At 27.5% G+C, this 13,715-nt stretch overlaps 1 protein-coding gene across 1 annotated transcript in view; it reads right to left on the reverse strand.

Annotated features, from left to right (window-relative positions):
- The window catches only part of LOC100214276 (neuronal acetylcholine receptor subunit alpha-3), a 35,705-nt gene extending 22,303 nt beyond the window's left edge, over positions 1-13,402 (reverse strand). Inside the window, exons 1-2 of the mRNA XM_065801495.1 lie at positions 13,225-13,402; positions 12,972-13,093 (exon numbers count right to left, since the gene is read on the reverse strand). Of these exons, the coding sequence (XP_065657567.1) occupies positions 12,972-13,093; positions 13,225-13,270 (168 nt within the window). The 5' untranslated portion in view covers positions 13,271-13,402. The remainder of the gene's footprint in view (positions 1-12,971; positions 13,094-13,224) is intronic.
- Between the last annotated feature and the right edge of the window lie 313 nt (positions 13,403-13,715).

A 13,715-nucleotide genomic window follows, 5' to 3' on the forward strand; every position in this document is an offset into this window, starting at 1 on the left:
TGATTTACGCAAGGCTTACATTTAATTAAAAATTTAGAAATTTCTTTGGCCACTCCAAAACAGTGCTACTTTCAAAATAAAAGTATTATTTGATTGACTTGTTTTTGAATTAAATGTTGCGCCTATGGTTATGAAATTGGGGAAGAAGAGAGTCCCTGCTTACATGGACAAAATTTTTGTCAATAAAGAAATAGTGAGTCTTGATTGTGTTAGAAGACGCTTCGAAAAATATGGTTTGAAGAGTGAACAGGTTACAGGTTGGACGTATTGGGGTTAGTGTATTAAGGTTGTTTGTATGCATGATTGGTGGCAAGCTGATGACGTCCTCAAGGGAATCGAGTTTATGTGATTCCAAAAAATGTTAACAGAAAAATAGTATTTTCCGTTTGTGAACCGTTATTATGTCATTTGCCAGTCTGTGATTAATTACGGGCAGTTTTTAGTCTTTTGAAAAAAAGAGTCGTTAGTTTGACGAAGGGTTAGGACAAAAAGATTTGCGATGAAAATTTAATGCGTGTACTTAAAGAAGTTAATGATGAAGTGGGAAAAGGTAAACCAGCTAATTGTGATTGGGCAGTACATGGTGACAAGGGTAACATGTGAGTCGACGCCAGTTTTTTGGCAATTGGTGCTCTTATTCATATTGGTGAAACCACCATAGAGACTGCAACATAGCTGCGAAAAGAAATGTCTGATGTTTACATAAATATGGCGGAGCTAGATGCTGTAATGCGAGGATTTAATATGGCTTTGACTATTTTTTAACAGATTATGTGTTCTACTGGGTTGTTTGACACTTTTATTGATAAATCAAGATTTAAATTAAAAGAGACTATGTATCAGCTGCTTAAGTGCTGCAAACATGTTTAACGTATCTGAAGATACACTTCGTTGCCACTTGAAAAAAAAATGAAAATGTGAGGATAAATTTTGAACAGATTTTAAGAAAAATAATAATTTGAACCAAGTATTTAATTGACGTAACTTCTTAGTTTAAATCCTGATATTAAATCTGTATTCAAATATGTAATGTGTGAGTCCTGAAAATTTTCCACAAGAATGCTAATTTTTATTTCAGGTGATGGTTAATGGAGAAAGATTTAGAAAAGCCTTTAATGCTGCAAAGCAAGAAGATTTAAAATCCTACATAATAGCAATGAAAAAAATCTGGCTTGGATTAACAAAGAAACAGTGTAGAAGATTAATTTTTGACTATGCTGAGGAATAATTTTAATAATTGATGGTTTGGTAATATACTTTTAATATATATATATGTTGTTTTTTATTTCCCCTTTTTATCTTCTATTAATCAAAAAACTTTTAAAAGTTTATATATATACTAAGACTTTTATGCGACTTTTTTTTTGGATATATAGTATGTATAACAGATTTAAATATTTTTCAACGGACTTTCCTGTAAAGAAAAATTTTGATATTATCTTGCTTATCTTTTACTAATATTACAAGAAATTATCACATTTAGGTTAGTGGTTTTCAACGACAAGACCTAAAGGTCTTCCACGAGCCCCCGCGTTCTTTTATTTTTTATCGATCTAATTTTGTAAATTTTTTCATTGACATTTACGTTTTTACTCTGATCTTATAAACTTTATATAACACGACATGTTGTTTATAATGTAATAAAGAACAAAAATAAACGTTACAATCTTTTTACAGAGTAATTCGGAAAATCATTAAACTAAAATGTTCACGCCAAATATGCCAACAGCTCGCTTTAAACCCTGAATCTCTTGCTTCTAAGAGCAAGCAATACTCTGAGCCATAGCAAACAATACTCTGAGCTTCTAAGAGCAAACAATACGCTGTGTCATGGCTATAGTTAAAGTTACGTATGACTTAAAATATCTTATGATAAGTCCCCATCCCCAATTAATTATTATGTACCTTAATTAACTATTATGTATTTTCTTATAATCCTTCTTTAATGATGAGCTAGTTTAATAATCATGTTTTTTCATATAAAACGCTCTTTTTTTGGCAAAACAAATATTTTTCTTTTTCCACTTTACAGAAGCATCCATAAAGTACGTATGCAGTAAAACCATCGTTTTAGGCCCCCTCCCCTTTATACAAACACATGTTTTCAACGATCTCCCACCCATCCTTTTTCGTACGTACGCTTTATTTCTTACAAATTCTCACTAATTTTTTTACCTTTTACAAAATCTTTTTCCTCACAAACATAAACTTTTTCAAAATATAAAACCACCAAAAAATGTTATATCCGTAAAACAAAATTGAAAATCTCACCTCGTATTTACCAACATCAGAAAAAAATATACGAAGGAAAATGCAATTATTCAGCAATGCCGGAACATTCCAATAATCGTCATCGTAATTTTGCATGGAGCAATAAAAATAATTTAAAAATAAAGGTCAATGATTTTTACAGAAAAGGGAGGGAGACACTTGAAATACAACGCCATAAATGTAAACCTCCAGATGGCAGCCTGAATCAGGATGACGGAGGTTACGTCACGACTTTTTTCACGACTTTTTTCTGAATTATTATAGTTTACTTGATAATGAGAGTATCTATATTCCCATGAAATATTGTAATAAAAATCAATTTAAAGATAAAGAGTTACATCCATAATAGAAGTTTTTACTTAATTAAGAGAAAAAACATTTTTTGATTTTAAATGACAAAAGCCATATGTTTTATTTGGTTTTTATAGTTTTAAATAATTGTAAAATTAAATATTTTGCTTTATTTTATTATTGAAAAATTATCTATTTTTTGGATGTATTTTAGAAGACACAAATGGGATACAAAATACAAAAATATTTAAACATCCCCCTCCCCCCTCCAAACTCCACCACCACCACCAAAAATTCCTGGATCCGTCACTGATAATAACTATACTATGTCGACAGTAAGTGGATCGAAAGCATGGCAATATTTTTGTAAAGAAAAATCTGGCGAATCTGCCACTTGCAAGATTTAGATTTAGATAGGAAACCTACACGAAAACACTCGATTGGAAATTGGAAATGTGCACAAAAAAAATAATATTCACAACATTTGCTAAGCAGCAGGCTGTTGAGGAAATTGTTTCAAAGTCTAGTGGGTCACGATTTTCTTTATTTTTAAACGAATATAAGTTTTTAAGTAATCGACGTTATTTAAATATAAATTTACACTTATAAAAAAAGTTTTGGAACCTAGGGATGACCACAATAACTGGATCACTTTCTGCAGATAAAATTGTGAATTTAGCAGAAAAGAAACTGCCAAGTTTCAATTTTTAATGAAAAGGCATATCATAGTAAGTGTCATTGAAGGAGCATCCGTACTAAAAATTTTAGACGGCTAAATGGTATTGAATATCAGCTATGTTATGCCCATGGGCTTCATTTAGAAGAATGTGATGTTATTTACAAAAAGTCAAACCCTTTGAAGGCAAAAATTATTGAAGGTGATTCCTAATTGCAAGATTCTGAGGAGAATTTTATTTTTTGATATCCATGATGATTTCAATTACATTAATTTTAATTACATCAAACTACATTTGATAAATTTATGATGATCATAATTGCATTAATTTCAATTACATCAAACTACATTTGATAAATTTAGACATAATGATTAGTCATACAGCTCAACAAGCGTTATACTTACTAATGATTTACAAAGTAGTCTAAATATTTCCTTAATGATTCAAAAGATTCGAAAAATTGTTCGAATGTTCTACAAACCACCTCTAAAAATGAAGTCTTACAAATGAACGTAAAATGTACTTTTCATATATAAGTCTTGTTGCAACGCTAAGTAGATTTCTGTAAGTAAAAACATGTATATTAAAAGCGATGATTGGATTAAAAGAAATTCTCAACACTTTCTAAGAAGAATACGCGGTAATGAATACAAAAATAATTTTGCTACAACCAATAAAAATTGAAATAGAAAGGTATAGACGGTTTAACGGAGAAAAATAATTATATTACTAAAAGAATTAAAGAACGCAGAAATATTAGTTTAGTTGGTTTACTAAATTTTTACATTATCCATTCACTTATAATCACGAATTAAATATCAATAGGGTACAGTTTTGCTTTCGTTACACAAATGTTGAATAAATTAAAACTAAGGATTCTGGGATCGAAATGCGGACAAACAACTTAAGAATGCATAACAACAATACTAGTTATTCAGCTTTCAATACAAATTTTCAATAACTTTTTGAATTCTGGTTTAGTATTTGTGAACTTTTATTAATTACATTTAATTTTGATAAGTTATTTGAATTTGAGATTTTAAAGCCTTATTACTTTAAGTTTTAATTTTTATTTGTAGTTTTCTTTGGCAGTAAGTGGAATAAACAATACAATAAAAAATAAACGAATGAATTTAATGAATCTCAACACGCTTAGAGTGGGAACATTTTCCAAATGTTAACAAACTACCCCTCCTTCGTATTGAGCACATAAGAACAAAAAGAATTTGACAAGGTCCGAAAAATATTAACCAGCTCTCTAAGCATTAACTGTTAAAAAGATAAAATAAAAATACTAATAATATATTTAGTTAATATTTATATAAATTTCTTTTTAAAAGTTGCGACCAAATAAAATTAGTACACATTTACAGAAAGTTTATGAATAAGTTTTAATCCATGATTTTAAAGAAAGCTAAAATTTCAACTTTGTTCAAAATTTGTTCAAAATAGTTTTTAATCTTTTTAAATTTACTTTTTTTTTTGTTATAGTGCTTGTTTATTAGGATTAAACACAAAAATCTTTTTATACATATAAAAAAAAAAAGTGAAAAAATTGCAATTTCCTTAAAAAAAAACAAAATAAATAAAAAACTAAACTTTTAAACACAAAATTTAAATTTTACAAAGATATTTAAGCACACAAGCATTGTTAAAAGTTTACCAATTATGAAGTAACATAAACTAATTAAGATGCTGGTGCTAATAAATAAAGCGTGACTCCATCAAATGTCATTGCCATGATTGGAGTTCCAATCATGTTAATGAAATTGTGTTCCCAGCCTCCAAGTGGATTTTGTTCCCAGCCTCCAATCATTGCCATGATTGGAGGCTGGATACAAAAAAGCCATTTGACTTTATAGCACATCCCTCCTCCCCCACCCCAAACGTGAGGGGCAACAAGTTGAAAAAATATTTTTTTGTACTATTCTTAACTAGACTTATATTCATCAACAGTTTTAAAGTTTCATAGTAATAACTCTCAGATTCAAAAATTATGACCATATACAATATGTAACAACTGCTGTAACTGACTAACAATGTAACCAACAAATTGAGGGGGTTTAAACTTTATATGGTCATAAATTTTGAACACTGAGAGATATTACTATGAAACTTAAAATCTATCGATGAATATAAGTCTAGTTGAGAATAGTACAAAAAATGTTTTATCAACTTTTTGCCCCTCATGTTTGGGGTGTGGTGGGGAGGGGGTGATTAAGTCAAAAGATTTTTCGTTCCCAATCTCCAATCATCGCATTTTTTTGCACCTCATTATTTGACATAAGTATAAACACACAAAAGTTTGGAGTTTGCTCTATGTCTCGAAGTTAGCTATCTCATACACCAAAAAATCCTGGATACGTCACTGCACTAACGCTACTATGATATAAAATTTGTTACATCCTAATGCTTTTTACAGATATCTATTAAGACTTTGTTTTAACCCTCACACTCCTTGAGCTGAAATATGAAAATTGATAGTTTGCTGGTCCAAGAAAGTCATAAAAGTAGAAAATTGAGATTCAATAAAGCGATAAAATCATACTTTTTATGTTCATATAATAAAGGACAGTTCATATAAATATAATAAAGGACAAAAAACAATACAGAAAATTATCAATAAAATCATAGCTATTTCTAGTATTTAAATCAACAATGCTTCATTCTGCATTTATATCAGAACTAATGATTTGATAATTTTTGATTTAATAATTTTTGAACTTTTGAATTTTTAAATAATGATTTAATAATTTTTATATTTATATCAGAACTAATGACTTAATTATATACAATTTAATAATACATTTATATCATTATACATTATATTTTATACATAATACATTATATTTTATATTTATAAATATTTATATTTTATACATTATACATTATATTTTATATTTATATCATTATACATTAATTATATAATTTAATTATATACAATTTAATAATACATTTATATACAATTTAATAATACATTTAAAAATATATAATTTAATAATACATTTATATCAGAACTAATGATTTAATCATTTTTGATTTGATTTTGATTTAATAATTATGATTTAATATTCAGAATTAATTTTTTCTTGCGTAAACGTTGCAGTGAACAGACGTTTTTAACAGCTCTTCAAATATTTATCAATCAATTACTACTTAATTAGTTATAAAATATTAAAATAAAAGATAAACCTATTATTATTAAAATAAAAGATAAATCTAAAATGTCAGTTACGCTTGTAGAAGTTAAAAAAATGCTGGAGGAAATATATTTGGAATATAGAAAAGAAATGGAAACGATGCTTAAACAACAACAAAAGATATTTATAGATATCTTAAGCGCAAATACAAAAATAATTAACGAGAGACTTGACAAAGTAGAAGAAAACTCTAAAGAAAATGCAAACAAAATAAAGATATCGAAGTAAAAGATATCGAAGACATAAAATTGAGCTTAAACTTTCATGAGAAAGTTTTTGACAAAAAAAATCGCAACTATCCACAAGCAAAACATTAAGCGAGTAGAAAAGGAAATATTACAACGCAAAATATAAATGAAAAGCGAAAAAAGTTTGAAGATAGATCGAGAAGAAATAATTTAAGAATAGATGGATTACCAGCAAGTGTGAAACATGGAATGAAACTGAAGATAAAGTTAAATTATTTTTTGTAAATAAGTTAGGACTTAATGGAATAGAAATCGAACGAGCTCATCGAATCGGAGTCAGAAAATAAGGATGCTCCAGAACAGTTATAATGAAGTTGTTAAAATACAATGATAAAACAAAAATTCTAAAAGAGTCATATAGACTATAAGGTACAAAGATTTACTTAAACGAAGACTTTTCCCATGAGACTGTCAATATTAGGAACAGACTCCTGGCTGAAGTAAAAGAAAGTCGCAATAATGGTAAAAAAGCTGGTTAAAGGTACGACAAAATTATTAAATTAAATAATATCCAAAAAAAAAAACTCTTATTTCTTATATTTATATCTTATGCGTATATATATATATATATATATATATATATATATATATATATATATATATATATATATATATATATATATATATGTATATATATATATATATATATATATATATATATATATATATATATATATATATATATATACATCTATATATATATATACTTATATATATATATATATATATATATATATATATATATATATATATATATATATATATATATATATATATATATATATATATATATATATATATATATATATATATATATATATATATATATATATATATATATATATATATAATATATATGTATATGTGTGTATGTATAGGGGTCGTTCATAAAGTACGTACACTTTTTTTTCGTCCACCCCTCACCCCTCACCCCCTCCGCATTTTGCAATACGCTTTTTTGAGTACCCTCCACCTCCCTAAAAGTACCTACGCTTTTAACCTATTTTTCTAACATTTTATGATATTTTTTTTAATTTAGTGTCTCCTTTCTTTTATAATTGAACCACTGCCCTCCCATCTCATATACGCCATTTGTAGACCCCCTCTTACCCTCCGAGCGTACGTACATTATGGACGTACGCTCCCATATGTGTATATCATATACACATACACATACACACACATACTATATGTGTACACATATACATACACATACACATATAGTATATGTGTATGGGTATATGTCTGTATGTATATGCATGTATACATATATACATATATACATATATATGTATATATATCTTATTATGTTTAATCTTTTTTTTTTTTTTTAAACAATTAAATTTTTTATTATGGCATAACGGAAACAAAATATTTTGAAATTTTTGATAAAGAAAACGCTCTTCTTCTGAATAATAACAACGACCCGGACAAAAATTTTTTTGAAAACAACTCAAGTCTAATTTCTATAGTATCGAAGAATTATCTTGTTTTATAAATACGTCCCAAAATACATTTTCAGCGCTGACATAAGCAAAAACTTTGTAAACTTTAAAGAAATGCTAAAAGACAGAAGTCACGAATTTACGGTAATATGCCTTTTAGAAACACGGTGCAAAGACGAAAATACCATAAACTCAAATTTTCAATTACAAGGATATAAAGCTCTCCATCAAACTCGTAGTAGAGGTACTGGCAGAGGAATATGTTTCTAAATACATTATACAATACACTTTAAAAAAGTAAAAAGCGCAAACCGTGAACTTTTCACGGTTGAATTAAGAAACCAAAGTAAAGCAAATGCGTATATAACTGGCTTATATAGACCACCAGAAATATTTAATTATCTCATTAGTCAATTATAGTATAATGTATGAGTTTACCTTTTTTTCATACTTGATGCTTACTGCTTTATTGATAGTGATCTTGGTGTTTTTTTATCCTGTTCTTAAAAAAAGCACTTTCCCTACCCCAATACTTGTTAATGATTTAGTGAAGAGGAAAAATAAGCAGTATTACATTTACTTTCCTTTTTTCAAATTAAAACTTCTCAAATGACTTTTTAACAAAAGGACAATGTACATGGTTTTTTGAAATATTTGAAATTGTATGAAAAATAAATAAATGATTTGCTTAAATAATTAAAATAGCATGAAAAAATTGATTATCATTAAGCTCATAAAAAATTGATTATTATTAATGAGCTGTAAAAACAAGAAAAGAAATTAAAAACAATAAGAAAAACCCTGTAAATGGAGAAAATGCCTGTTAATGGAGATAATAGAGTTTATTCATGGGTCAATTTATACTTCAAAAAATACTTCAACCAATATTATAAAAATTATACTTCAAAAAATACTTCAACCAATGACCAGTAGTACCCTTAATATAAAAGCCAACTCGAGTAACTCTCCAAACCGCTACCCTAATCGATAACATATTTACAAATAATACTATAAAACGTAACATTCAAAGCGGAATAATAAAATCTGACATAAGTGACCATTTTCCAATATTTCTTGTACTTAGCAATTTCAACAACAAAAAAGAAAACAAAACAATAATTATAACAAAAAGGCAAATAAATGAAAATATATGACAAAGTTCCGAAGCAACTTATCAATAAAAAACTGGGGCGTAATTAAAGAGGTAACGGAAAAAAAAAAAGATGCCACCAAAGTGTTCCCGCAATACTTAAAAACAGATGAGAATGATACAGTAGCCAATAAGGCAATAGATATTGCAGAGAAATTTAATAATTATTTTATAAAAATTGGGGAAAAACTAGCTAATAAAATAACTCCTGGAAAAAAATGTTTTAAATCGTATCTAGAAAAAAAGTCTCAGTCATGAACGAGCTTAATATAACTCCGGATGAGCTTAAAAATGCATTTAATTCCTTACAACAAAACTAAAGTCCAGGAATAAATGACATTAGCGTGAACGTTGTAAAAAATGTCTACGATATTATTGAATATCCTCTTCTGCATATCTGTAATCTGCCTTTAAAAAATGGGGTATTTCCTTATCAGCTAATGCTAGCAAAAGTTGTTTCTATATTTAAAAGCGGAGATGATTCTATAGCTTCTAACTACAGGTCTATTTCTATTTTACCATGCATTTCAAAAATATTAGAGCGCATAATGCACAATAGACTTTACAACTATCTGGTAAATCACCACCTGCTAAATAATAACAAATATGGTTTTCAAAAACACTACTCAACAGAACACTCTGTAGCCAAACTTGTCAACGAAATTTTAATTGGGTTTGACAACAATAAATACACTCTTGGTGTTTTTCTCGATCTTTCAAAAGCGTTTGACACAGTTGACCACGAGATTCTTCTTGTATAATTAACTGTATAATTATGAAATAAGAAACAATTTAAAATGGTTTCGCTCTTACCTTAATAATCGGAAACAAGCTTTATCATATAACAACACTGTAACACGACTTGAAAACATTACTTGTGGGGTCCCACTTGGATCAATTCTTGGTCCATTGTTATTCCTTGTTTACATTAACGATATCTACTTATCTTCTAACATACTTAACTTTGTCCTTTTTGCTGATGATACACAAGTATTCTTTAGCTACGTAAACAATAGCCTATTATTTAACACTGTTAATCAAGAACTTGAGAACCTGAACGAATGGTTTAAGGCTAACAAACTCTCTCTAAACGTCGAAAAAAGTAAATATATTCTTTTTACAAAATTATCAAAATCTGAAACCCTCCCCTTAAAACTACCTGATTTACTAATTGATAAAACTAAATTTAAACGAGAATACTCAATCAAGTTTTTAGGCGTAATTCTTAATGAATAATTAGCTGGAATAATCATATCAAAGTAATAGAAAATAAAATATCTAAAAATTTAGGTATAAATATAAAACAAAACATCTCCTGAATACAAATTGTTTAAAAGTATTTATTTTGCATTTATTCATAGCTACATCAGCTACTGCAACATTATCTGGGTAAGTTCTTATCCTTCAAAGTTAAATATGATCTACAAAATACAAAAATGAGCAAGTCGTTTGATAATAAATGCAAATAAATACGCTAGTGCCAGACCGCTACTAAGAGAAATTGGAGTGCCTAATGTCTATGAAATAAATATTCTTAATAAAGTAATTTTTATGTTTAAGTTTAAAATAGTATGCTACCAAGCATTTTCCAAACTTACTATTTTACTTTAAATCACAAATATGAAACTAAATACTTAATAAATAATTTTTTTATACCAAAAACATGATCAAAATAAGCTGATTTTTCGATATCTTGCCGAGGGCCGCGGTTATAGAGGGCCGTGGTTATAGAGGACCGCGGTTATAGAGGGCCGTGGTTATGGAACTTGCTTTTAACAAGTAATATAAAAACTTTAACTTCAACTCAACATTTTAAACGTGCAACAAAACAACACTTATTTGATTTTGCTACAAAGTAATTACTTTCCTTTTATTAAAAAACTTTTGAAATTCTTAATTATTTAATGTCTTATAATTTGACGCGACATCTTAATTATATAGTATGGTACTTAAAACATGTATGATATTATTCTATTTTACAATAACAACGCAATTTGTAAATGCAAAATTTAATATATCTTACGCAATTTGTAGATGGAATATAAAACAGATTTATTTGGTTTTGTATGTATATATGAACGGACATATATTTGTGTGTATGTGCCTGCGTGTATAATAAAAATAAAAGTAAATTAAAATAGAGAATTAAAAAAAATAATAATAAGAATAGGAAATAATATATTTTTTCTTTTTTTCTGCAAATAGTAAATTGATTGTTAAATCAATTTCCTCTTTAGTTTCTTTTTTCCTTTTTCATTTTTATCGGCTGAATTTTTTAGTTATATTAACGGGGCTGGATGATAAGACCATAGGCCAGGTGAATAAAAACGAGCAATTGCTTTCACTCAGTAATTGGTCAGCTTTACGAGAATAAAAGCTTGAGCAATTTCTTCTAAGTTTGTATTCACGTAAAGCTGAACAATTACTTAGTAAAGTGCTTAACTTTACGTGAATAAAAATTTGAGCAAAACTGCTGAGGTTTTTATTCACGTAAAGCTGACCAATTACTGAGTAAAAGCAAAAGCTCATTTTTATCCACCCAGCCTCATGTCTTCTGCCAGCTCCGGTCGAAACTTTAATGTTATATTTTTATGTTTTTTTGTAAAAAATTGTAAAAGCTTACTTTTTAATGACGAAATTAAAATAAATAACCGAATGAAGAGTTTACAAATTTCTTTGTTAAAATAATATATAAGATAAATATAATATTAATATTATTTTCATTCTTTTCGACTAGAAAATCTACAAGATCAAAATTTTTTGTTTAAATATACAATCTTGAAAGCTATATTTTTCTTTTATCCTTTTTACAAAGTTTGTCACCAAATCTTTAATTCCTTCTATTTTTATAAATTAATCAGCTGGCAAACGTTCAAGGTAATAAAAATCTAATAAGAAGAAATCCTAATAACACTGTTTTATTGCACTTTTATACCCATTTTCTTCTGAATTGGTCATTAGTTTCTTCGCAATTTGTATTGTTTTTCCGCATTTCGATCCCAGAAATCTTTGCGATTCTAAAAACCTATCCTATTTAAAATTAACGGTACCCAATTCAAAATTAATCTTACCCTCCAAACATGTGTTAAAAATACCAACGAAATAAATTTACACCAGGTTATACATTGAAAATGCAAGCAGTAATGGAATACTTGATGAGAGTCGTCATAATGATAGAGGAATTTCTTCAATACCTCGACCAGTTGATGCTACGTTATTAAACAAAACAGAAAAAAAATTTAGGAAATCTATACTCAGCATTAATGGCTATTAAGCTGACATCGATTGAATCCGAAAAAGTTTTTTCAGCGGCGTGACTATTTATGGGGAAAACTCATTCGCTATTAAGCGATAAATCAATTAATTGCTTTTGCTTTTTTAATTCAAAAAATAATTTCGATTAGTGTGGTAATAGTTGTAATTAGTTGTGCAAGAAACCTCTTAATTGCTATTATATTTAAATTGTGATTTTATATAAAATAAAATTAATGCCGAGATCCCAGGAAATAGAAAATCACATATCGGGAAACCCAGGATGGAAAATTTATGAGAAATGAAAAACCCTAGTCGCAACCCTGTGTACTAATAAAGTTAACACCTGAAAAAAAATTAGCGAGATTTTAGATTTTTATATAAGAATAAAGGAAAAAGTTAATTTTTTATCAGAACAAATTCAATAAGTCACTCACCAGTTTTAACAATTTCGATAAAGCTATGTCAAATGTTAAATTAAAATTTTTATTCGGTTTAAAATCAGGATCATAGTTCCGGAATAAATTAACATGTAAATCTTCTTCTATAGGATAAGCCTCTAATAAATAAATTATATGCACATATACATACGTTATATATATATATATATATATATATATATATATATATATATATATATATATATATATATATATATATATATATATATATTACATAATTTTAACTAACCTAAAACGTTTCTGAGCAACACGCTGACGAACAGAACGGTGATCATTTTTTTCTCATTGCTTTTATATACTAGTTTAAACAAGTGTGTGTAGCCATTATTTTTCTAACATCAAAAAAATTGTTGTTTCATATTAATGAAGAAAGTAGGAATTGATTTTTAAACACGCATCATATCCGTAGTATATACTTTTAGATACAAAAGAATAATACTCTAATAATACCTTTCTTTATCTCATGTCGGATTATCGTTAAAAAAAAAAAATCATTCGAAAAAAATACGTTTCTAATTATATTATAAACATAATTAAAATATCTCTTTAACATTTTTAGTAAAACTTAACTCATTAAGAAAGATTTCTACATTGTTGCCGTTGATAATAAGGGAGCAGACATTTTTTTATTTATTTAATTACAAAGTATTTGAAGGCTTTGAAAATGCCGAAAATTAGCGTCGCACAAAAAAATTATTTAGGAGTACTTTTTTCAGCATT

The sequence above is a fragment of the Hydra vulgaris genome, chromosome 07 (genome assembly GCF_038396675.1).
Source record: "Hydra vulgaris chromosome 07, alternate assembly HydraT2T_AEP".
In the NCBI taxonomy this organism is placed as follows: Eukaryota; Metazoa; Cnidaria; class Hydrozoa; order Anthoathecata; family Hydridae; genus Hydra; species Hydra vulgaris.